Source organism: Ictidomys tridecemlineatus, chromosome 7 (assembly GCF_052094955.1).
Source record: "Ictidomys tridecemlineatus isolate mIctTri1 chromosome 7, mIctTri1.hap1, whole genome shotgun sequence".
NCBI classification, from domain to species: domain Eukaryota; kingdom Metazoa; phylum Chordata; class Mammalia; order Rodentia; family Sciuridae; genus Ictidomys; species Ictidomys tridecemlineatus.
Window position 1 is genome coordinate 196,979,472 of NC_135483.1, and position 24,551 is coordinate 197,004,022.

Sequence of the window (24,551 nt, forward strand, 5' to 3'; positions counted from 1 at the left end):
CAAAGTCTTAAGGAGTAAAGCCCTGAGTCTGTTCCGTGACCTTAGATAAACCCTTCCTCGTACACCCTGACACAGCGCAGAAGCACCCTGTAGCAAGCCATGGACTCACTCCACAAGCAGCTCCTGTGTGTGCACAGAAGAGGCTTCTTTAGACTCCACCCAAGGCCACCAAGGAAGCATCCCCACCACCAAAGCACCCCAACAAGAAACTCTGGAATGAGCAATTAACTAAAAATCACAAGCCAACCTTCAGAAATCACCTTGCTCAAGAGCAGTTCTCCTCTCTGGTACCAAGTCAGCCTGCAAAGCAAGCCAAGACTGCTCCCAAGTCCCCATCAGCCCTGTTTCACTGAGATGAAGAACCACCAATCTACCTGCACATGGGGCTGCATTGAACTAACAGTGGCCATTATCAGGGAAAACCCAGCCAGCAGGGCACGGTGACAACCTCGTGCCTCTGTAAAGGAGACTGAGTGCAGGGAATGGAGGAGGCAGCCTTACCTGGATGGCTTTGGGAGCTCATTGCTAGCAGCGTCTGCACCTTTAATGGATTCAAAATGGCTCAAATTTTCCACGTAAACAAGAGCTCCAAAGAGCTCTAAACTTCCACCAACACATACAAGTACAGAAACAGGGAGGGGAGGGTCACAGCCGTGAAAACTCCAAGTCTCGCTGACAGCGTCTCGTAAATCAAGTAATCCAAACAGAGAGCAGAGGTCTTCGCCTGGCTTTCCAAAGATGAACCTGCATGGTTAGAGAGAGATCCGAGTTAGGCGCGGGCTTTATCTGAAAAGCAAATACAGACGAGGGGACACTGACTCTGCTTTTCATTCCTGTCTTCACCAGGGTTTGGTAAACAATTCAAGTGGAACCATTTCTAAGAAAACTAACCAGTTGGGATTTTTGTTTGCAAATCACACACGGGCAAAGATGTCGATGGAGAGTGGACCAACAACGCACCAGGAGCTCAGTGGCTGCAGCGGGGGGGCCATCCATTCACTGTGACACTCCCAGCAGCGCTGGCCTCTACCCAAAGAGGCCAGGAGCACGCCCTCCAAGCATGACAATAAAAAGCCTCCAAGGGGACCGAGGTGCCCTGGCGCCAAGCCAGGGTTGACCTCTGACTGGAGCCAGGCCAGAAGCTCCCCACATCCACCATCGGGCCTTCAGAAGGAAGCAGCTCACTCTCCTTCAAGGTGTCAATGGAATCAGAACCACATTATCTTGCGCCACCATGTGAAGGGAAACATTTTAAAAGAAAAACCCGTCTCAGCGCTCCCACCAGGTTTCCACCTGAGCGACACCCACCCAGGCCACACCCGCAGGCTGGGGCTCCCAGGGCTGCCGCCACAGGGGTTCATTCAGGTCAGCGTCCCCCACTTAGCTTGAGACCTTGAATCCTGCCCCATGTTCCCATCCTCACAGCCATCACTTTCTTGGAGATTCCTCTTCATTTTTTGATGATAAAACCACCGCGGTCCGCCCAGGTGAGGGTAAAGCACCCCTGTGCCGATGGAGGCAGTGCTCGGGGCACAGACACAGGAACCACTGGTCACACGGTTCCTACCCTCCACTGACAACTTCCGTGTTCACAGACAGTATGCCAAGTGTGGAGGAGGGGCTGCCCAACCCGCTGCAGGGCACTGCTCTCAGACCCGGGCCTCACAAGGCCCACAGATTTACCAGAGTCTCCCCCAAAACCAGACTCCTCCAAAGACCACTCACCACAAAGAAGAGCCCCAGAGGCAAGTTCAAAGGCACCACCTGGGACTCCCGACTGACCCTGATGGGCATCTGTGCAGCGTCTTCCTTTAAGACAGTGATGAAGTGCTCTGCTTCACTTAGTCAAGTCCACCCCCTCCCCACAAATGCTCAGAAGCACAGCACCCAACAACCCGCTGTGTCGGGACTGCCCCCGCAGGCTGCTGTTTAGATAGGTTCCAATTTTACACTAACTACGACTCTGTGATTCGTGTCATTGTGAGCACTGATTTGTATCTGGTTATTTCCTTAGAAAACACAGTGACATTAATCTTAGGTTCAGAATTTTTAGTCATCTCTTAGTCTGAAAGAAACTTCGTTTTCTTAAAGGGAACATAAATTTGTAATTCTGCAAAGCTTTATAAATCTCAGAGGACACAGCATACACACACACACACACACACACACACACACACATATACACACATCTTGTCTGGGTATAAAAGTCTAAGATCACCAACATGTCCCCCTCAAGTCCTGCAGATGTCAATCCCCATGCCTGGAGTCGTAGAGAATTCTTAGGTGGCCTGACTGTGGTACCCACCAAGGCAAAGTTTAGGGAACCAAGTTTTGATGATGTCGTCACTTTCTTCTGCCTGGATTTTGCTAGCATGTCTTTAATCTTGAAACTCACAAAATGTTTTCAGAAGATGCATGGGTAAGAGTCTCATTAATTTTGCTCAAAGCATGACCCTTTCAATACATACTGGTCTTCTTCCTGCTCAGGAAACTGCTCTTCAATTCTATCTTTAGTTATTATTTTACTAAACTTGTTCTGGCTCATTCGGAGATTCCGATGCTATGGACTGGACCTCCCGTGGGACTGGGCTCTCACCACGGCCACACCTGCTGTCTACTCTGCGTCCCGGGCAGCCTCTCCAGTATGTCCCCATCGCGACATGGCTCTTCTCCCACCTCAGCTGTAGCCTTGATGGCTTCTGATATGGAGTTTAATTAAGCCTCAGCTTTGTTCTCCACCACTTCCTTGGTAATCATCCTCTCTCCCACCCAGCCTGCCCCTCCTCCTAACCCCCAGCTCCTATTTCTACAACCATGTCTTCTGGTGGGCTTCTGAAAATGTTTTCCTGATTTACATTTTTTAAAATATTTTTTCAGTTATACATGGACACAATATCTTTATTTTGTTTATTTTTATGTGGTGCTGTGGATCGAACCCAGAGTCTCTCACATGCGAAGTGAGCGCTCTACCACTGAGCCACAACCCCAGCCCCAGCACCCCCCTCCCTCCCCCCCCCCCCCCCCCCCCCCGGTTTAGATTTTTAAGTCTCTTTCAGAGACATATTCTTGGACATTCCAGGATTATTTCCCTCTGCTCCACCTTCTGGGCCACCTTTCCGACAGTTGGGACTGTTTAGTATCTTCAAAGAACAGCTCTTCGGGATTGAGGGCAGCTCACCCGACCCTGCTTGGCTCCCCTCGCCCTGGCTAACCGCCCCTCAGACCCCTGGCCCCAGCAGGCCCGCAGCTCCCAGCCACGCCTGGCTTTCTTCAGATGGCCACACTGAGAGGGACCTTTCTCTTTTCCCATCTGCAGATCACACAGAGCCAGGAGCTTCTGCTACAATGTAACACATGCATTCTGGAAGAACCTCCCACTCAGCAAGACTGCACACTAAGGACACAGGATGAAGAGAAAAACAGGGCTGTACCAGCACACTATGAAAATCACTAATAACTAATAAAAACATCACCACAGTTCAAAAAACGGCAAGTTACATTCTAAACAAAGTTCTGTAAATGTAGAATTTCACCACTTAAAAAGGTGACGAAGAGGATGAAGGAAGAACCAAAGGTTCTGAGTCACAAAATTAGGGACAACTGAGTTCAACCATAAATACAACAACGTCCAACTGTCCGGCAACCAGCTAGAGGGCCAAGACTTCAGACTGGACGAAGAAGCAAGGCCTTTCCTGAGCACTGTGGGAGGCAGGGCTGAGAACGGCCTGCAGAGCTGAGTCTGCACTTCACAGTGCAAGGGCCGGTGTCTGGAGCACACACTCTCAGCTGTGTGCCACTTCAGGAACCCATTTTCCATATTGGCTTGTACCACAGGACATGAAGGAGATCCCAAAGGATTTCCTGCTTAGTGATGTCACAGCCATCTCAGTCTGTGGAAGTACATTCTATAACGCTCAGACCCTGAGACAGAGTCAACCCAAATACACCTCAGCCATTAGGCAATGTTTAAATCAATTTGTGTAAAGGCACAAATAGATTAAAAGATGGAAAACTATGCAAACACCACATCAAAAGAAAGCTGTAAAGGTTACGTTAGCATAAGTCAGCCTCACAGGGTGCCCAAGGCCATGCGTGAGGACCAAGGGTGGCTCAGGGTGACAGGCCAGACACCTCCGCACCTGCAGACAGGGCTGCAAACGGGAAGCAAAAGCTGATAGCAGCTTATGGAGAAAGGGACACTGCAGCAGTCCCAGGTGGGAACCTCAACACCGGCTCACAGTCATCACAGGAGGAAGCAGACACATCACCACCCGGCAACAGAGTGACCCCAGCACAACACTGGAGCACCTCCAGGCCACAGACAGGCCCTCCCCCCCATAGGCACCTCCAGGCCACAGACAGGCCCTCCCCCCCATAGGCACCTCCAGGCCTCCTAACAGCCCTCAATGCTCTCTAACTGAACTGGCATCAAGTCAGAAAACAACAACAGAAAAATACCTGAAAACCCCAAATATTTGCAAACTAAATAAATATACTTCACAAGTTAGGGGAAAAAAATCAAAAATACTGGAAACTGTTTTGAAATGAAAAGGCAACGTGTCAAAATGTGCAGTGCTTGAAATACACCCCTAGTGTTCAATGCCTGCTCTAGAAAACCTCAATTCAGGGGCCTTAGGCTTCACTTTAAGAATTAGAAAAACTCAAATTAAATCCAAAATAAGCAATAAAAGAGATAAGAGCAGATATCAATGTGAAGGAAAAGAGGAAAACCGATAAAACTAACAGAATTCCTTGAAGCAAAAATCTGATCAGGCTCTGGCCAGACTGACCATGAACAATGAGTGAAGACACAAATGAACACCATCGAGGACCAGAGGGGACCCACTGCGGTGGCAGGACATGCAACACCATGAGAACCTTCCCACCAAGTCACGGGAGCCGTGACCATACTGCCAGGGGCTGTGAAAGACCCGGGACCCTGCGCCACTCCCTCCCTCAAAGCCAGTCAGCACGCAAGAGCTTCCAGGGCTCCACCCTGCACACAGGGACCCCTGAGGCCACTGCCGTGTTTGCCCAGCTCTGGGGCCTCAGCCTGCACCCTCTGCCAGCACCACCCAGCAGGTGACCTGCTGTCCATCTACTGCAGGGGGATGTGCCCTGGGAACAGCCACCGACTGCCTAGCATCTGTGTTCCACCACGGGTTCCCCCACAACCTGATTGGTTTTAACTGTCTATTTTGGGGGTAAGAAATATAAATTTAAGTGAAAAAATGTGTTTATAAAGGTATTTTTAACTTTAGTATTTTACAGAATTTGAATGTATTTTTCTCATTTAAAAAAGACAGCCTTTGGTTCACGAAAACCTGAAACATCCTCAAAGCCAAGCCAACTGGGCCCGCTGCTGCCTCCCCACGTCCAACCCGGCCTCCGCTGTGTCCACGCCACTCTCACCACCACGGTGATGTACAGCTGACTGCAGGACGTGACCCCGGGAGTCTCTCATGCACTGCCAGCTGACGAGAAACTGCTCTGTGTGCTCCAGTGAGGATCGGGCCTGTGACAGGAGGAGGGCACCGAGGCCGGGGCCAAGGGAAGTGGAAGCTTCCTCACAGTGCAGTCTGGGCTGGGGACTAGACAGGCCCAGATGACAGCACCAGGCATGGCCAGCAGACAGGAGCTCTGGCTGCTGGGGTGCTGGGCAGACACAGCTATCCACTCGGGGGCACACCCACCCGCTGAGCTCCTTCTCGGCAGAAACGCTCCCTCCCTGGGGCCACTGAAGTCAAGCCAGGCCAGAGCCCATGGCCTCATGAGAACATCTGGCACTCGAGGCTAAGGAGCCGCTCTGGACACCTAGAGCAGACCCTCCATGCCCTCAATCTGAGAGCCCTTCTTCTCAGGAGCAGGAAACCAGAACACAGAGGCTCGGCCACAGCGGGTAGGGACTGAGCTCCAAAGCTCAGGCCTGCTGACCCAGGGGCAGCAGTCAGCCTTCCTAACTCACCCACCAATAAAAAAGCCCTCAGCTGGGCGAGCTCCAGCTCAGGAGGGCTTCTGTAACTCAGATTTACAAGCACCTTTAGAACAACAGACATGGCTCACCCGCTAACTGAGCAGCTTCTGACACGGGGCACAAACCACACAAAGACTTCTCTCTCATTATTTTTATTTCTGCTCCATATAGAAAAATTACACCAAAATGTCACTATGGCTTGACTACGTGCTGATATTTCCTTCACCAACACTGGGGATCCAGGGTCACCTGTGGTTCTTCCCTCCTGCAACTTGGAAAGTTGGAAATTTTAGTTGACTTACTTTCACGATATAAGCCATAACCCTTCCTGAGAGCAGAAGTCTTTTACAGGCTATAAATCCTCAAGAGGATTTCTCAAAAGTCACACTGAGTGACCCCAAATAAACATGGCGAAGCAGCGAGGGCACCTCCTTCTCTCACCCGCGCCCCCACTGTCCCTCCAGAGACAACAGCTCCAGGAGAAGCTATCCCCATGCAGCCAGTGGCCAGGTGGCGGAGGCACAGCCACCGCTGAAGAAAGGAGAGCCGGAGACACCAGGGCAGAGGGGTCCACACCGCTCCTCGTAGAAGGCAGCAAGCACACATCCCGAGCCTACTGGCATGCCCTCCAACTGTCCTGAGGCCCTGGCCAGGGCCCTAAAGCCAGGCAAGGAAGGAAGGAGGGACCAGGCAGGAGGTGTCACCACACACAGCTCGGACTCCTACGAGGACCCAACAGGATCACTGGGTCCATGTACCAAGACCTACTGGGTTTCCATAAACCAGCAAAAAGGAGCAGGAGGCTTTCGGAAAGAAGATACCATTTATAACTTCATCTGATATCAGTGAAGAGCAAGACTAAAACTATTTAAAGATGAGCTTTTTATTTAAAGACTATTTAAAGATGAGCTTTGTACAGAAAACTATAGAACATCTTAAGTGAAATCAACATCTAAGTAAACGGAAAAACCAACTAGGTGCATTGGACTGGGAGACCCAGTGTTCCTCAAATTACCTGGTGGTCAGCACATTTCCAATCAAAATCCCAACAGGATTGTTTTAATTGACAAGTTAATTTAAATTTTACATGGAAACACAAAGGACCTGGGGGATTTACCAAATATAATGATTTATTATCAACCTGTCAGTAAATGAGAGCAGACACACCAAGGAACACAATATCCTAGGATGGGCCAACCCAGTGACAGCGAAGGCTCCCCTCCAAGCCCAGGGTCACAGCCTTGAGTTTCCACACAGCCCACCTGGTGCAGGGCAGGTCCTGAGGCCACGCCTCCAAGGAGGGAAACGGGAAGACCACTCCCCTCCAGGCACTGGGAGAAGAGGGCCCAGGCAGCACCCAGCAGGAGCCTGGTTCTGCCACAGACACACCAGCCAAGGGCATAAGTCAGTCTTAGGAATCATTAAGAAAAAGGCAGACAACCCAACTGGTCTTAAAAATGGGCCACAGAGACAAATGGACGCTTGACAAAAGAGGGCTCCAAGTTTTCAGTCACCACGAAACACGTGCTCTCCATCTGTGATCACAGAAATACCAATTAGAACCACAGTGGGACAGGACATGCCCACCAAAACCAGAGGAAGTGGACCGCGGCTGTCAGCTGACTCCAGTATGAAGAACGGGACCTGTGGAAGGCCCCGAGATGGCACTGCCTGCTGAGGACCAGGGGCTGAGCCCACACAGGGTGTGCAGGCCCCCACCAAGGGCACCGACCGACAGCCACGGGGGAGCCGCCCAGGCCTCCTCAAGTGCCACTGGGCAGATGCAGGCAGTGCATGCTGCACTGTACCGAAACACAAACTCTCACACAGGTGAGACCCCCAGGTGGCAGTTGTGTCGGGCACCGGGCCAGGTAGGGCCTGGGAGGAAGAACAGGGGAGCACCGGGAACTGGCGGTGCCCTGTGCACAGGGGAGCACGTGCCTGAACTGCTGCCTGGGGTGACTGTCTCACACAAGGCTCCAGGTGAAGTGGAGTCAAGGGACCGAGCACTCCAATACCATGCTGCACAGGGACAACCCAACAGTAGCACCTGTCACAGACCTGCTCAAAGAATGCCATCTGCCTCGACTTCCGGACAGCGGCTGCAGACCGCACGCCCTGCCCTCGCAATCAGCACGTGCACAGGAAACACTGCCGCCTCGCCCTCTTGAAGCAAGCCCCAGAAACAGTGGGACACACCCCACAGCCACATGGGGGTGAGTCCCCAGACCCAGGTCAGGACCATCAGCCAGAACCACACAACACATGCAAGGCAACTTCTTATTCCAGCATTTTTATTAAATGTATTTTAATTTAATTAATTTATTTAAATCAAATTGTTTAATTTGAATTTTACTAAAATTAGTTAAAACCTAAGTGAATGTTAATCAAAAAACAAATTGTTGACTGTGATTTTTCCTATTTATATGGTGAGCTTTCTAATACATACAATTTTCTTCAGTAAACTTCCTGAATGAAATACAGACAGTAGGGTCTCGCAATTGTTTTGCAAGCATGAGCAGCAGATCTCTTCCCCAGCTGTCAGAACACATTTATGTTTTTGTTTCATACAGAACTCACTCTTGGAATTCCATCTCACTGGTTCTACGGGAGGTAAAGCAGGAAGCCGCATCTGCACAGACGAGGGTTTGGTCTGAGGCTGAATGCCTTCCATGCTGTGGGCACCTGAAGGTCCATGCAGAGCAGAGGAAGAGCAGGGACAGCATGCCACAACAGTGTCTGCAGGGCCATGCACCTAGCACCAGGGACCCAGCGAGCAGAGGAACGCAGTCATCAACAGGAGTTCGGCCCCAGGGATCCTTCTCCCAAGGGCTGTCACCTGGCTGCCAGTCTCCATGGCCTAGAATGACAAACACCCACACCTAGCCTGCGATCTACAACATACGCGAAACAGACTTCTAGGAAAAACACTCTAAGGTCCCCGTGACACAGGTGAGGCCACATGTCCCAGGCGTACGGCTGCAACCCCCCAAGGAAGACAAGGTCTATCGCGGCCCCACTGGACATCCCCACAGGACATCCCTACAGAGACCACAGCTCTGAACATTCCTCAGCAGCAGATTCGTAAAGGATGACTCCTTCCTGTCCCTCCACAGCAGAACTGGGCGCCACACCCACAAGCGCAGGGAAGCCTCCTCGGGGGCAGTCATGGAAGGATGACAAACAGGTTGGTGACAAGACTCCCCCACCACACAGAAACTGCCCCCAGGGTCCCCGAGATGCTGATGGGGGTGTGAAGCCATGTCTTCCTTCACAGCACCAAGATGTTCTTAGCTCTGGGAGGCCAGGGCCCAGGGAGCTCTCTGGAGCAGAGCATGAAGCAGGGAGGAGGAGCCGGCAGCTCAGTCAGTCAGAAGGGCAGAGGGAGGGACTCACTTGGGCATCTGCTGTCACTCACAGCAGTCACCTCCTCCTCTAAACATGCTTTCCATCTGCATTAACACAGAATGGAGGGAGGAGGGGCCCGGGGACAGAACGCACCAAGCCATCTATGACCACGTACCCGCAGAACACAGGAATCTCACATTTCATGTGATTATAATGCACGAATTAAAACACTAATAATAACTAACAGAGGGGAGATGTGCAGAGTGGAGCAAGCCGGGTGGGGGAGGAGGGTGGGAAGAGGAGGAAGGCAGAGGGAATGAGATTGCCCGAGAAGTGCTGTGCAAATGTGGCACCTGAGTGCCCTATCACACGACCATGGGCACCAGGAAGAAATGGAACGAATTTGTTCAGTTTTAAACAAACTTTTTAGATTGATGTTAATTTCTAAAAAAAAAAATAGTGAATATGGTCAGACGTGACTTAAGGCTTCACCAAGAGCACTGCAGGGTGCACACTGACCCCAGGCTGTGGAGGGACAGAGGTGTGCTCCAGCGCTCTCCCCGGGAGACACAGCTGGCTCCCTGAAAAGGAGGGACACAGGCCCTGCAGAGAGGGGGGACTGGGCTGAGGAGCATCAGAAGACTTTCTCAGAAGAAAGGAGAAGAGGGCCCTGAGAAGCTGAGGCCCAGGGCAGAGCCCCTGGGGGCACCACACCCCTCACACACCCTAGCTCTGGCCCTTTCCGTGGAGATGGTCTCTGCAAGGCACAGAACAGCCTCCTGCAAAGCCAGGAATGACAGCATCAAGCAAATGAAAACTCAGAGAACGGGCACCCTCCCTGCTCACTGGGTCTGAAATAGCCTGGCTCGTGGGGCTGCCCACCCAGCCTCCCTCCCAAGAGATGGGGCCCGGTGAGAGGGGCACAGGGCGGCAGAGCAGAGCCCCTAGCACAAGCCCACAAGTGCTCACTTCCCTACTAAAGGGCTCCTCCCGGGCTCCACCATGGCAGAGCCGCCTGGCCTGGCTTTGCAGTCCGTAGAGCACAGCCTGAGAGCAGGCTGAATGGCAGGGTCCAAGCTGCACCTTCTCACCCAGGTGAACAGGATGATTTCTGCCCCCTGCAGCTTCTTCTGCAGTGAGAACTGTCCATCTCCTGATGGTCTCCCACTGCCGTGGGTAAAAAGTGCAAACTGCTTCCACTTTCATCTGCATCCCCTAAGCACTGGACACTGCAGCGACCCTCATGTGGATGGCCTGCTCTTCCCTGTGCTGCCTCTGAAGCCTGCTCATGCTCTATGCTGGTCTCTCTCCACTTGTAAGAGGCCTCTGTTTGTCAAATGTTCCACCTACTTTTCCAAAACTCTTGCTTCCTTACCAATCTCTTTACCTGCTCTCAAGGTGAACTCCTTTACAGTTTCTAGAAACCCTGGAGGCATAAGGACAAGAACCTGATGCCCACGTGTGTGGATCTGCTCTTATATGTAAGCCTGAATGCTCTTGGAATATATCTTCACCTCCTTCATAAAAAATGAACAGGCAACTCTCCAGCCTCTTAGGGAGAATGGCAGCAAGAAACAAGGCGACCCCCACAAACAGAAACTCTGAGCCAGGAGACTCCAAAGGACACAGCACTTCAGACATGCACGTAGACGGGTGAGCACCGAGGGAGGAGAAGCCTCTCTGGGGACCCATGTAGGTGAATGTCAGGCAGACCCACAGGGGAGCCCACACCAGCAACAACACAGCATCACAGAAATCCCAGGAAAGGGGCGCAGGGCAGAGGTGCAGAAGGGAGATGATGCAGACAGCCGTGTCGTGACGGTGGTGGCGGTGCTAGGAGGAGGACACTCCCCTAAGTAAGAGAAACAAGACTGCAAGTTTTAGGGCCCCTGTGGGCCAGTTGGGATAAATCCTGGAAGACCCACATTGTTAAGGTCCAGAACATCAAAGATGAAGAGACCTCAAAATTCCCAAAACCAAAGCAAGACACAAAACTAAGCAAGAGAAGCCCAGCATCAGGTTCCCAGTCACCACACTGATCCCTCCAAGCTGAAGAACGATCTGGAATCAAGAACCATACCAGCCACCCCACAGACAAGATGGAGTGACAGTCCCTTAAAGAATGGGAGGGGGAAGCAGCCCAGACGTGGGCAGGGAGGACCTGAAGGTGCTGAGGACACAGACCCACCTAGGGCAGCAACTGCAGACCGGGAACAAGGACCTGGAGGTCAGCAGTGTGGGGGGCAGGGCGCCAAGGAGTCTGGATGGGGTCAGCTGGAAGAACGTACTAAGCAGGAGAGGGGCCCAGAGAGGTGAGGAGTGGTCCAACAGAACCAGGTCTGTCACTGGGCTCCTGGGAAGAGCAGCCACAGGAGCAGCAGAGCCAGGGCTAGGACCATGGGGGCAGGGCTCCCAGGAGGCTTGGGACCCAGCTAAGCCTCTCTGCTCCCCTCCAGGCCCAACACCCGCCCACCCTGCCCTCCAATTGTTCCCTGAAGGCTCCAGGAAACTAACTACTCACTTGTCCTCACAGGCGGGTACAGGCCGCCTGATGGCCTGCGGTCAGGCCAGCCACCACGGAGGTGGGAGGCAGAGTCCTATGCTGGACAGCACCCCCAGGCACAGGAACGTGCAGAGACCCTGCGGGGCTGCAGCGAACACCTCACCACCCACACCATAGCGCTCCCAGCTCCACACACAGCTCACTACAAGGACGTGCCACCCCAGGCCCAGACATCCACAGCCCCAAGACCCAGCTCTACTCCGCTCCAACAAGTTTTCCACGGTCCCCCTAAAGGAGAGCTTACAGAGACCACAGGAGCAGTGCGGCGACCAGGCACGGCCAGGCACTCTACTCTGCGTGGGCATTTCCTGAGGGCCCAGGGAGACCACTTATACCTACTTAGACTACAAGCCAAACTGTCCAGCCCAGGCTTGTCCCTGTCCCTTGTTGGAGAGAAGGGGAAAGTCCCCAACAGTCACCTCACCTGACTGTAGGGTCACCTAGACCAAGGTCACCATCACAGCCTGCTGGATACCATGGCGGCCCACTCTGCTCTCAGGCAACTCCTACACATCTCCACGTCCCTAAAACTGAGCTGGCAGGTTCTGGCCATCAGGGCTCCACTCCTTCCCAAGCCCAAGGAAGCCTCTGCCTAGATGCACCCTGGGTGGAGCCCTCCAGACAGTGCCATGGCTGTCCCCGCCATGTGCCAAGGAGGCAGGCAAGGGATTCTTGGACCACGCTGGTACCACAGCAGGCGTACACTGCTGTCAGCTAAGTGGCCTTTCACCTGCTACAGCACGGGACACTCCAGGCAGAGGTGATGCACACCATCCAGCCGCAGACCAGATGGAGACCAGGCTGCTGGCCCTCCTTTCTGCTTCCCTAGGACCCGGATGTGTCTTCCTTTGCGCTAAGTGTCCCTGAACATGGCCCAGGTGGCCACCGTTTAGCAGCGATGATAGAAAAACCCAGTAAGAGGAAAACCACATCACCTCCGATCATCAAGAGTCCAAGCTCACAGAGGGGGGTCTTTGTGGCACCTGATTTTGTGAATGAGTTTAACACAGAACGTCTCCCACACTCTGACAACTGTGGGACAGGAGCTGGCTACTCAGCGACGATGAGGAAGGCCAGGCCTCGGGAGCCTTTCCCAAGAGCCTCTGTTCAGAAGGGCAGTCATTCTGCACCTGCCCTCCCCCTGGATATGGGCCACCTCCTCCTGCTCTGGCCACCAGGCACAACCATCAGAACCAAGGCCCTCACCCTGCACAGAGCGGCAAGCACATGCAGCACACACCCCAGCACCACACACCACCCTCCTGGGACAGGCCGGCCACAGACTAATGGCAGAAGCCCGATGCAGTCTTGGTGGTTATGGGTTCTCCCCGATGTCATCCGAGTTCACTCCTGCCCCGATCTTGAACTGAAAGCAGTCTCCTCGGGCATGGCTACTCAGGCCCGGCGGGTGGGGGACAACAAGACCACTGCAGGCCTGAGCCACCTGCTGTCTGCAGCAGCTGCCCCCACAAGGGCAGCCTCATCGCCAGATCCACTCAGAGGGACCAAGGCTGCAGCCAAGGGGCCAGGGCCTGAGCCTGTCCTGTTGGATATCAGCACTCCAGTGACCCATAGGAAGGGGGGGAAACACAGGGACTTCTGTGCTGACTTCTAGAGACCTGTGGTGACCTGCCTTGCCGTTCCCACAGAGAACTCGGGATGCTTCAGTCCCCAGGTGAGCAGGCAGGAGGCCCCAGTGCCCTTCCATTCTGTCACCACGTCCCCCTGCAGCCAGACTAGGCACAGAGATCTGGAGGACAAAACACCACCCACAGCTCCACCACCTTGACATGACCTGGGGGATTCACGGATATGGACCCTGAGCCTGGCCTGCCTGATGGGCCCAGCACAGGCTTAGCCATACTCCCATCCCCTGAGCTCCACCTGCACTGGGAGGCTGCGGTGGACACACTCCAGGGCCCACGTTCGGAGCCTTCGTCTGCTCGGTGCTATCACCTCAAGAATCCAACTTTCCTCTGGAAATAAGAATGTTAGGCCATCAACAGGCTTGGTTTTCAACAGGCTAGGAAGGAGGCAAATGTCGGACAACAGCGGTCACTGAGGAGGAACATCCCAGAATGGTCCCTCTGTCCAGCAGGTATCCTGCTTGAACTGGGGCACGGCCTCCTGCCCATGAGCCTGCACCTCGTCCCAAGTCTATGGGAAAGTGGTGCCGCGGTCAGGCGTGACATCTCTGGGACTGTGCTTCTGGAGGAGATGGCAGGCAGGCCCAGGGTGGTCAGGACTGGAGAACACAAAAGCTTGGACAGAGCACAGGGCGGGGCTGCCAGGCCCAGTGAGATGATGGCCTGGGAGAGCAGGGCTGAGTCCTGCGTACACCGTCGCCCCGGCCGTGCCACGTGACCACTGTACCAACACAGGCCAGAGCTGTGGGGTCCTGTCCTCGCCCTCATTGGCAGGCCAGCACCTGGTAGCTAGCAGCCACCCCAGAGGTACTGGCGACCAGGCCATCGACAGTGGCCTGGGGGACCCACTCTCCTTTCAGAGACTCCTGCCTCAGGTAAAACAGCCTCTGGAAACCAACTGGAAACACGCAGCCCTCTCTGCCGCCCTCACTGCTCCTCCTGCCCTTCCCAGGAGGGATGCCGCCAGGGAGCACATCTCCACTGTGACGGCTCTCAATGGGGCACATAGTGGAGAAGTGAAACAAAGCCCCAAACCCAAAACCCCTGGGATGGAGGACAGGAAGTGCAGAGAGCAGGAGACCATGGAAGCTGGCTCCTCTGGTAGAGAGCACAGCAAGAGGAGCCAGCAAGGCGTCAGAGCCCCTCAGGGAGACAGAGGAGACGACCTGGGATACGCTGCTGCCCTAACTCGGGCACAGGGTGGCTGTGAGGAGCTGGAACCTGAGAACAGAGGGGCCCACTTCAGGTGTGAGCCCCCGAACCCCAGCAGGCTGCCTGCGAGGAAACAGCAAGCACGCTGACATCTGAACTGCTCACACTGTCAGCGAACCAGAGTAGAAACGTCCCTGACACTGCAGTGCCCATTCAGCCCCCAGCCCCAGCATGTGCCCGCCTCTGGCAGGCCTCCAGCAGTTCCTAAAGGTCAGTCCCAAGTCAACCCCTCAAGGCCTGCTTCCTGTTGCCCAAGGGGAAGAGGCGAGGCCCTGGAGGGGCACAGAAGAGGAGCACTGTCTGGCCTCCCTTACCAGAGAGGTCTTGCACCCTAGCTCTAGATCCCCCATTCCAGACTGGCACGGCTGATGCTCCTCTAGGCCCAGATGCTCCCCTCCAGCTCACAGCCTGGTCTCCCTCGATCTGTCTTTACACGCGGCTGGGCACCATCTCCAAGCATCCCTGGCAAGCCCCCGCTGGGCTAAGGAGCCTGCCTGGTTGAGGATCCTAAGGCCTCCAGGGCCACTGGCTCATCCTCTCTACTTAAAATTCAAAGATATTCCAAAAGTCCTGCTGGAAGTGTGTGCCCTACACCACAGATTCTAGAGACAGCGTGGGCACAAGGGCACCTGGGAACAAGGCTCAAGTAGCACCCACAGCCAAAACAGCAGGAAACTCCTCAGGACCAGGCTGTGAGGCAACTGAGGGGAAAAGAGGGCGCAGACCTTGGGCTACAGCCCGTGACCTGTCCAGGAGCACCTGGCCTGGGGACAGGCATGACAAAGGAAGGTGGGAGCCAGGCCTGGGAACACCACATAGGCTGAGTCTCTGCATGACCACTGGAGTCCAGAACTGGGACTTGATTCACTCAGGGAAGTAGAATGAATGGCACAGTCAGAACTGGGGATGGGGACATGATAAGGAAAGAGGAATGGCACAAGCGCTTCAGGACAGCACGGTCACGCTCGCCAAAGGTCTCCTGAAGTCACACACGTGGGCATGTGTACACGTGCTTGGTGTAATGTGTCTAATGCAACATCATGTTATTTAACATACTGCAAAATATTATTAAATATATGTCTAATGTTTTGTTATACATGAAGTATTGGGGCTTTTTAATTTTTTTATAGCTATTTTATTTTTTTTAAAAAATATGGTGCTGAGGATGGAACTCAGCGTGAAGCAAGCACTCTACCACTGAGCTACAGCCCCAGCCCTGAAGTATTGTTATATAGTAAATATTCACATTATGTGAATACACATTATGCTTACCACATACCACATTTCTTTACCTGAATATACGATACACACACACACATTTTCCTATGCATGCATGTAGTTACTGCATTTATATGTTTGTCTCTTTCTGTATTTCCTTTTAGAATTAGCAAGTGTTTGTGTTCATTGTGGGACTGATAGCACTGTCTGTTCTAAGAACCACCTAGCTTTAAACACTCAGGCCACACAGCTGTTGAAGGGGCATACAGTTCTGCAAGTGGAAAAGTTTCAGAGGCTGGCTGCGTGGCCACATGAACGTGCTCATGCTGGGCTGCACACCTATGTGGCTCAGACAGCAAGTTTGATGCCATGTTTCTTACCACCACTGAGAATTCTTTTAAATGCTAGTCACACACCCAAATCCAGTACACGGCCCAGTTGCTGGGCGATGTGACTTTTCACCTTTCTTTGCCCTACCATCACAGAGGCAAGGTGCTGTCCTCCCTCCCTGAGCCTTTAAATCCCACCTCAGAAAACAAGGCGATGCGCTGATTTAAATTTCCCAGCACAAGGAAACCACTTCCCATCCAGCACAGCCTCCAGGATACGGAGGAGCAAATGCATGTTCATGTCCTGACTACCGACACGTCACCGTGGTGAGTGACCGCAGCACCCGCACGTGGCACACACACCGGGGACACTCAGGACACCTGCGGCAATGGTGCTGTCACCTGGACCAGGGCTGAGAGGCAATTTCATGGTGATGGGACAGTCCAGGGCTGAGCAGGGCACACTGCTCTCCTGCCTGCCTTTCTCCATCGCTCCGTCGGGAACGTGCCGCCAGCAGAGCTGCAAGACCGAGGACTCTCAGCACATCGTTTTAGCATATTCTAAAAATGCAATTTACAGTTCAGCAATATCCTTTCCTTTTATGTAGTCACTACAACACAAATATGCCTCTTTGTTATTTCTAACTACATCTGCATGCAAAACACGCTCTGGCTAGGAAAATGTGAGTTCTGGGGAATCGAAGCCCATTTTTCAAATCTGAAAGAGATGGAGAAATGAAAAGAAAGGAAAAGGAGAAGATAAAGGTACATCTTATTCACATGCAAAAACATGTAAATGAGAGCTGACTTCATTTCCTCACCCTCAAACTGAAAATGATGTATGTAACTTGTCCCTAAGTGCTTCCAGAATTTCTATTTCAGCTCTGTGACTGTATTGTACAACAAAATCCATCTTCACCAAGTGTGCGTCGTTCACTCTGAGTGCAGAAGGAAACGTGAGCATCCTGAGCTGCATGACAAAGTGGCATTTTGGACGGGACAGGTATGTCTTCACGGCATGACCACCTTGTGCACTACAGGATGTCTGGCAGCAACTCTGGCTTCCACCCACTAGATGCTGTCACCATGACCCCCGCTGTGGCAACCCAAACCCATCTCCTTCATCGCCAAATGCCCCTGGGGGAGGTCAGGGCAAAACTTACTGGGAATGAGCACACCCCTAAATAGACAGGCCTGCGTGTCGGGCGACGCCACTGCCCAGCTGTCCTCAGCAACCAGCACCAAGACTGGCTCTGCACGCGGCATGCAGGACAGTGATAGGAACCATGCCACCCCTGCAGGGTACAGCCCCTGTTCCTCTCTCCTCCACAGTCACTCATCACAGATGCACACCACCACAGCCACCTGCCCAAGTGAGCCAGGGCGCCAGGGCGCGCACCATGGAGCAGATGAAAATCAGACTCCCTAATTATGAAACTGCCACGGAATAAGCCAGGAATACCATTTTTAAAAAAATAATAAGTAAGAGAATTAATTGATTTTTTATTTGCTTGCATTTTTGATATTCAGCCTTTTCTTATCAGAGCAGTCATTAAAAAATGCTTCTATCATATATGCAAATTAAACTGTTAGTATTTCTCCCAGTTACAGTAACTGCTTACTTGCATTGCTGATCTATTTTTCCAATTTAGCTCCCTCAACATTAATACTATTAGAAATGCTTTAACAAAAAACACTCTTATGCAACACAGAGACAAGACTTCACCATCTACCCTTCTCATCACACAAGAGCAGAACCACCCATTAGTGACCACGCCAGAGAAGCAGGCCACCCCGAGCCTCAGTGCTCTTTCCTCTATGTGGGTCTCCCCAAGCAGAGTCGGGCCAGGGAAAGCCAGGCCACCAGCTGCACGGTTCTTCTTCATCTCTCCGAGATGTGCTTCTGCCGCTCCCACATCCAGGCTGGGCGGCCAGGTTCTCTCTGGCGGTACATAATCTCATTCCCCAAGTCCCAGTGCCCAGAAGGCATGCAGTGTCCCATGCCACACCCTGGCTGCAAGGAAGTGTCTACCCCCTACAGGCCTGCACTGCCCCTCACCAGCAGAGAGGCCCTGGCCCTGCTCTGCATCCCATGTCTCCTCATAAAGGGAGCTGTCCCTGAGTGGGCCCTGGCCAGTCACAAACTTCAGGGTGGAGGTACGACAATTTGTGAGCCAACTGTGAGTTCAGAATCTGAAAGAAATGCTGCCTGATAGGAGACGAAGGCAGGCCTAGAGCACAGATCCAACTGCACGCCAGTGAACAGAACGGGTGCTTCACACCTGCTCGACTCCTCCAAGAACTGGGAGAAATCCACGGCGAGTGCAGAGGTCCCAGAGAACCAACAAAGACAGGTTCACTTTCCAAATCCAGTAAGCTTAAAGAGGGCCTCTCGCCATCAATCACGACTGACTCCTCCCTGCTCCGAGCAGCTGAAACGCCACTCACACAAGAGGGCACCCAGGGGCTGAGCTGGCCGGCAGCCCACGCCCTGACCCAGCTCAGGCACTCTCCTGAATGGACCCGTGCAGGGGGTCAGCCGAGATGCTGCCAAGAATGAGACTCAGGTGTGAAGCAGATCTGAGAATGCAGACGGCATGATGGTCAGCAGCACAATCTTGCAGAAGGCCCAGCATCCTGGGGACAAGAAGCACCAGTGGAGGCCAAGGAGACGTGAGCACTAGCCACACAGAAGAGAAGGAAGCTCGTGACAGGAGCCTGAGGGGAGGGCCCTGGGAATGTGCAGACTCGGCGTCTGAGATCACTCACCAGACTGCTGTGGCTGGGTCTCAGGGCACAGTTCTCTCCTCACCAGTGGGAAGCCTTCCCGGATACTGAACAGGAAACAGCCTGTGGGCATCCCTCACCCACTCCGCCAAGGGCCCACTGCTTGCCAAGTCAGGGCTGAGATGCCCACCCTGACATCCCCCGTCAGGCAGTCTTAATCTGGGACACCCGATGGGCTCCTAAGATCTCCCTTAAGTTCTATGCAAAATGGCATTTTTAAGTGTCTTTTTTGCATGGGGAAATGTATAACAGAAGACCATCCACCTCGGAAGGAGCAGGTGCTCCACTGCAACGGCGGGCTGAGCGTCTCGGACCCACTCCCAGGGCTCCCTCCCTGCTCTCCACTCTGAAGCGCCAGCTGGTATTAAAGACAATATTTCAACAATATGATGGCTTAAACAAGACCTGAATTCTTTAGTCTTTGGACCAAGGACCAGGAAGCGGGCTCCACTGTGTTCTCCCAGGCCCCAGTACTGATTTGGGTGGGCCAGGTCAAGCGCCAGTGAGTCAGGACATAAGGGAACAGAAGTGCAAAGTGTCAGCCCCACACACAGGGGCCAAGCTTGGGAGGGATGGCCCGGTCCACACTTCCCTCCTCCTCCTCCTCTCTCACAGGCCAGGCAGCTCAACCTCATGCTGGTCTCCTGTGCACTGCTGTGGCTGGAGCCCCAGCCCCAGCCTGCCTGGGGAGGACACCCTCCCTCTGGCTCTCCTCCGCCTGAGAAAGGCCCTCATCCTTATCTGCCCTTTCTGATGTCCTCCTGCCACCTTCACACCATGGAGTATGAAGAATATGTTCTCAGCCAGGTGCGGTGGCACACGCCTACAATCCAATGACACGGGAGGGTGGAGCAAGAGGATCACAAGTTCAAAGCCAACCTCAGCAAAGGCAAGGGGCTAAGCAACTGAGTGAGAAGCTGCGTATAAATAAAATACAAAATAGGGCTGGGGATGGCTCAGTGGTCAAGTGTCCCCGAGTCCAATCCCCGGTACCAAAAGCAAACAAAAAAAGAATGTGCTCTTTTCTCCTGGGCACACTGGGGGATGAGGCAGGGGGCGGCCATAAGTGGAGGAAGCACTCCCACCAAGTTGCCACAAGGTCTAAAGGAGAGCGGGAACCTGGAAGCCCTCCTCCCAGCTCAGCAGTGAGGAACTCTGCCCTAGTGGCTCCCATCACCAGGCAAAGCTGAAAGGCAGGAAAGGGGGTGGGTGCCCACCTGAAGCTCCACCTCAGGCCCACGGGCTGCCTGTGCACCTGACCCCGGGCACATCACACTGCAGGCCCCAGAGCACACCAGAGCACACAGCTCAGTGGCCCAGGAGCACACCTGTGCCTGCTTCAACAGAAGACAAGGAGACACAACAGGCTGCAGCCTCTGTGGCCTCACCCATCAGTCCTCACAACTCAGAGACCAGGCGGCCAGAAAATGGCCATGCCAGTGCCAAGGAGTCAGGGAGGCTGGGCGCACATCGTCTGTCACTACAGACTCAGAAGGGAGCCAGCAAGCCTGCCAGAAGAGGCGGCCAGAACACTCTGCTGGAGCTCTGCATTCCGGTGGCTCCAGGCAGGTCCCAGGCAGGAGTCAACAGAGGCCCAGAGCAGGAGAGTCAAGGGGTGCCCAAAATAGGGCACAGGAAATGCAGCCAGCCCCAGGACGCATGCAGACTGGGCCCAACCTGAAGCACTCTGAAGGTGAGGCAGAGCCTGGGGACAGGTTCTCGCGCTCTTCTATACCATGGCTACATTGTGACTGGGTCAAGCCGTCACTTCTGAGCGGTGCTGCAGGATCGCCACCAGGCATTTGTCTTAGTTTCCCAGTGTCCATCAAATCCAAGTGCAGATGTGGCCTGGAGGTTTATCCTGAGCAGCCAGTGAGGTCTGAGCACAAACCTGGACTCAAAGAGTTCTTGTGAGCTGCAGCCTGTGGGTGCACTGAAGCCACCCAGGCCCCCAGCTCCCTCCCTCCTGGCTGCCCACCTGGGCTAACAAGGACCCGCCAGTGGCTGTGCTCCTCTTGGGAAGCCCCTGGGGGTCCCCTCCTCTCTAGGTCTGTGCTCCTCTCCCTGGTACCATCTCTTTCCAGTAAGAACCCATTATCTCTCTTGCTCAGTTTCCTTTTTCAGCCCCCTCTGTGCCTGTGACCTTAACTCCTGCTGTGCCACTGTCATGGAGGTGTCCTGGGGCTTGGGCCTGATCCAGCTCTGAGCAGCCTCTGCGGGCCAAGGTTCCTTCCTCCAGTTCTCACACCTCTCCGGCCTGTGCCCACTCATCCTGGCTCTGCTCTTCCCTGGTGTGGCACCCACCCCAACATTCTGCAGCTCTCCTGCCTCACCTTCAGGGCCCTGCAGGGGTGGGCCCAGCCCAAGCATCCTAGGGATTGACCACACTGTGTGCACACGTCTACCTGCAAGCATTTGTACATGGTCCTGTGTGTGCACGTGCTGTGCCCAGTGTGCACATACGGAGGAGAGGGCTATATTCCCAGAGCTGTCACACTTGGGCCACACACAACTCAGGCAGGACAAGAATCCTGCCACTCTCGTTATAGATAGGAAAGCTGAGGCTGGCGAGGCTGAGTGAAGGCCATAAGACTGCTCCACGCAGCTGTACTGGGATACTCCCCCAGGCCACCGTGGAGGGTCCAGCCCCCCCTCACCACTGGGCATTCCTGACCCACAGTGTACCTCTCAGTGGGTCCTGCCCTTCCCACCTGGGGCAGACACTTGTTCTGTAAATCCCAGCTGAGAGGAAAAGGCATAGACTCAGAACAGCTGTCAGCTCAAATCCATGACCCTCACCACTGACCTATTCACATGTGCAGCTTGCTCAACGGTCAGATGGAAGAAAGACTGCCCAAGCACACAGGGTAGCAGACCACAGGAGGGACGGCACAGTGCCCAGCAGAACATGGTGAGGTAAGTGGGGCATAGCGCTGGGAGCCTAGGGAGGGCAGATGCCAGCAGCTGCAGGGCTGAGCCCCTGGCCTCGCGGTGCTGCTCAGTCCGGACAACAACCCTGAGACAAATCCTCACATCTACTCTGCAGGTGAGCAGACCACGGCAGTGGGCTGGACAACTGACGGGCCTTGGAGGGGCACAAAGCCCAGACTATGAAGCCCTTCAGTTTGATCCCAAAGCGTACTCCTTCCAATGCATTCCTCAACTGCAGGGAAATGGATGGGAATGCTGGGGCTTCCGTAGAGCCCAGGCCTGAGCCATTTTGCACTTGCCTTCTCAGGAGGAACTCAGCTCCTGCCCACCACTGCACGAGGTGCAAGAACCCGTGTGACACTAGCCCTTCTCCAGAGTACCCCTGGACAACAGATGGTATTACCTGGGGGCTTGGTCAGAGGGCAGCTGAGCTAGTCAGCCATGAAGTCCAGCCCTCCAGACACCCCCCCAGCCAGGGTCCCCGCCCTCTTCCACCCTCTGTTTGCACAGAGTCCCAGCCCTGCACCCCACCTCACTGCGGCCAGCCAGCTAGGACTCCATGCCACAGCCTCCTCCCACCCTACGGCACCACACCCCCCACAGAGGCCTTTGCCAAGGTCAAGTGCATCCCCCAGTCAATAGCAGAAGCAAGAATAGATGAGCTTCCAAGGCCTTTGTAACTTTGCAAATGGTCATTTTAGCCACATGTCCCCGACTCCTAAGGACCAGGAGCAGTAAGAGGAGCAAGGAGGCTGACACGCCCTAGCCTTCACTAAGGGAGGGGGGTCCAGCCCCTCCAGTCCTCACTGAGTGGCTCTCATCCAGGGACAGGGACATTCTCCTTCAGAGGGTGGCACAGGATTCTGACAAAGACAGTGAAGCATTTGGGGACAGGCCAGTGACACAGAGCTCACACGAAGGACTGCTCCCAAACTGCAGCTGGGTATCACAGTGAGCTTCACAGAGGACACGGACAGCCGACTTCCCCTCTGTACCCCCTCCCTTTCCCTGTCCTTCCAGAGAGCAGCGTCCCACTGCAGGAAGCCAGTGCCCAGGCAGCTCCCAGCAGGCTTATGAGAAGCACCCCAGCACCGGCACACAGGATGAGCCACACGGCACACACGGTGCCCATGGCCACAAGGACAGGCTCAGAAGTGGCTGTGCAACTGCAGCCAGACCAAGCAGGGTGTCTGAGACTCGAGTGAAACAAAGACACTCTGTCCTGGTGGGCAGAAGCCAGCAGGTGCGCCACCCCGGAGCAGCTGGCAGGGCCCTCAAGCACATGGAGCTGATTCCCCCAAGAGAGGGCACAGAAACAAGCCTCTGGGGACACTGCGGAAGAGCTGGATCAGGCCCTGCCTGAAAACTTCCTCCATCTGCACTTTCTGGAAAAGCAAGACAGTCAGTTTCCTCGAGTGTGCAGCCTTCCCGGCCCTGCCACAGAGAGACCCTATCTGATGGAAAGCTACCAGAAATACATCCCTGCTCGACATGCAGAGCTACCCTCGAAAAATCTCCTTACTGTACCTTCTCCACAATCCCAGGGGACATCACCTGGTCCTCTGCACCCATGCACAGGAGTCCCCTGGTCTTACACTCAACCTGCCCTGTGCACCTGCCCACAGCTCCATCTGTGGAGAAGCTATGTCTGCAGGGGCTCCACAAAACCCCCACCTCCACTTGCCCTCAGTCCTCAGTCCATCACAGCCCTCCATGGGGTCAGTGCTCCTCACAGTGCCACCAGGAGAGGCAACACATCCACACAGCTTCCCTCAGGCCACCGCTGCCACACAATACCATAAGGACAGCCAGACGCGCAATGGCACTCCGGCTCGGGCTCCTGCAAAGGAGCACAGTGAAGAGCAGGCAGAACACCCCACCCCCCCCACCCCCACCCCCCGCTAGACCTGCAGCCTACAGCCACCTCCCCCAGAGCACCCGCTTCCAGACACTAGCAAGCAGACAGGCAGCAGAGGCCTGGCCATTTGCATAGCCCTCCTCGGGGCCAGGGACTTCAGCACCACTGGCCAAGGTACAAATCACATCATGGCCAAGAAGCAATTCAGACGTACCCTGGCAGTGTGTCCACAGTTGTGGGCCAGTGGCCCTTCAGATACTAGCCATGCACCCTGGCACCCGAAGAAAGATGGTGCTCTGCATGCAGTTTAACAGTGTGCTTCTGAGCTTCCAAGACTTGATATCTGAGATAGGAAAGAGTCCCGGAGAGAAGAGAGAGACCTGTCCTTCTTCTCAAGGGATACAAAGGTCCTGCAGGAAGGCCCTGCCCAGGCTGCGACTCCAGCAGACACAGAGATGCCCTGGGCTGGCACAGGACCTCAGCAGTCCTGCAGGTGCGTCAAAGGCAAGGTGACAACATGCCCCTTGCAGATGGCACACTGTTTCCCACTCCACCAGAGACCTGCTGGCAGAGAAGGAGTGAGCAACAGGGGTGTGGGGAGCCGGGACTCGGGAGAGGCCAGCGGCCCAGCAGCTCCCCTGGGCCTTGCCTCCCTCATCCAGCTCACAGATGGGGACACTGGGTG

The 24,551-nt window shown here is 54.3% G+C and overlaps 1 protein-coding gene across 4 annotated transcripts in view; it reads right to left on the reverse strand.

Moving 5' to 3' along the window:
- The window catches only part of Hdac4 (histone deacetylase 4), a 239,497-nt gene that overhangs the window by 206,876 nt on the left and 8,070 nt on the right, over nucleotides 1-24,551 (reverse strand). For 3 of the 4 annotated variants that reach the window (XM_078018371.1, XM_078018373.1, XM_078018372.1), the window contains exon 2: nucleotides 502-744. The exons of the other annotated variant lie outside the window; for it this stretch is intronic. In XM_078018371.1, coding sequence (XP_077874497.1) covers nucleotides 502-523 — 22 coding nt within the window. In that variant the 5' untranslated portion in view covers nucleotides 524-744. The remainder of the gene's footprint in view (nucleotides 1-501; nucleotides 745-24,551) is intronic. 4 annotated transcript variants of the gene reach the window in all.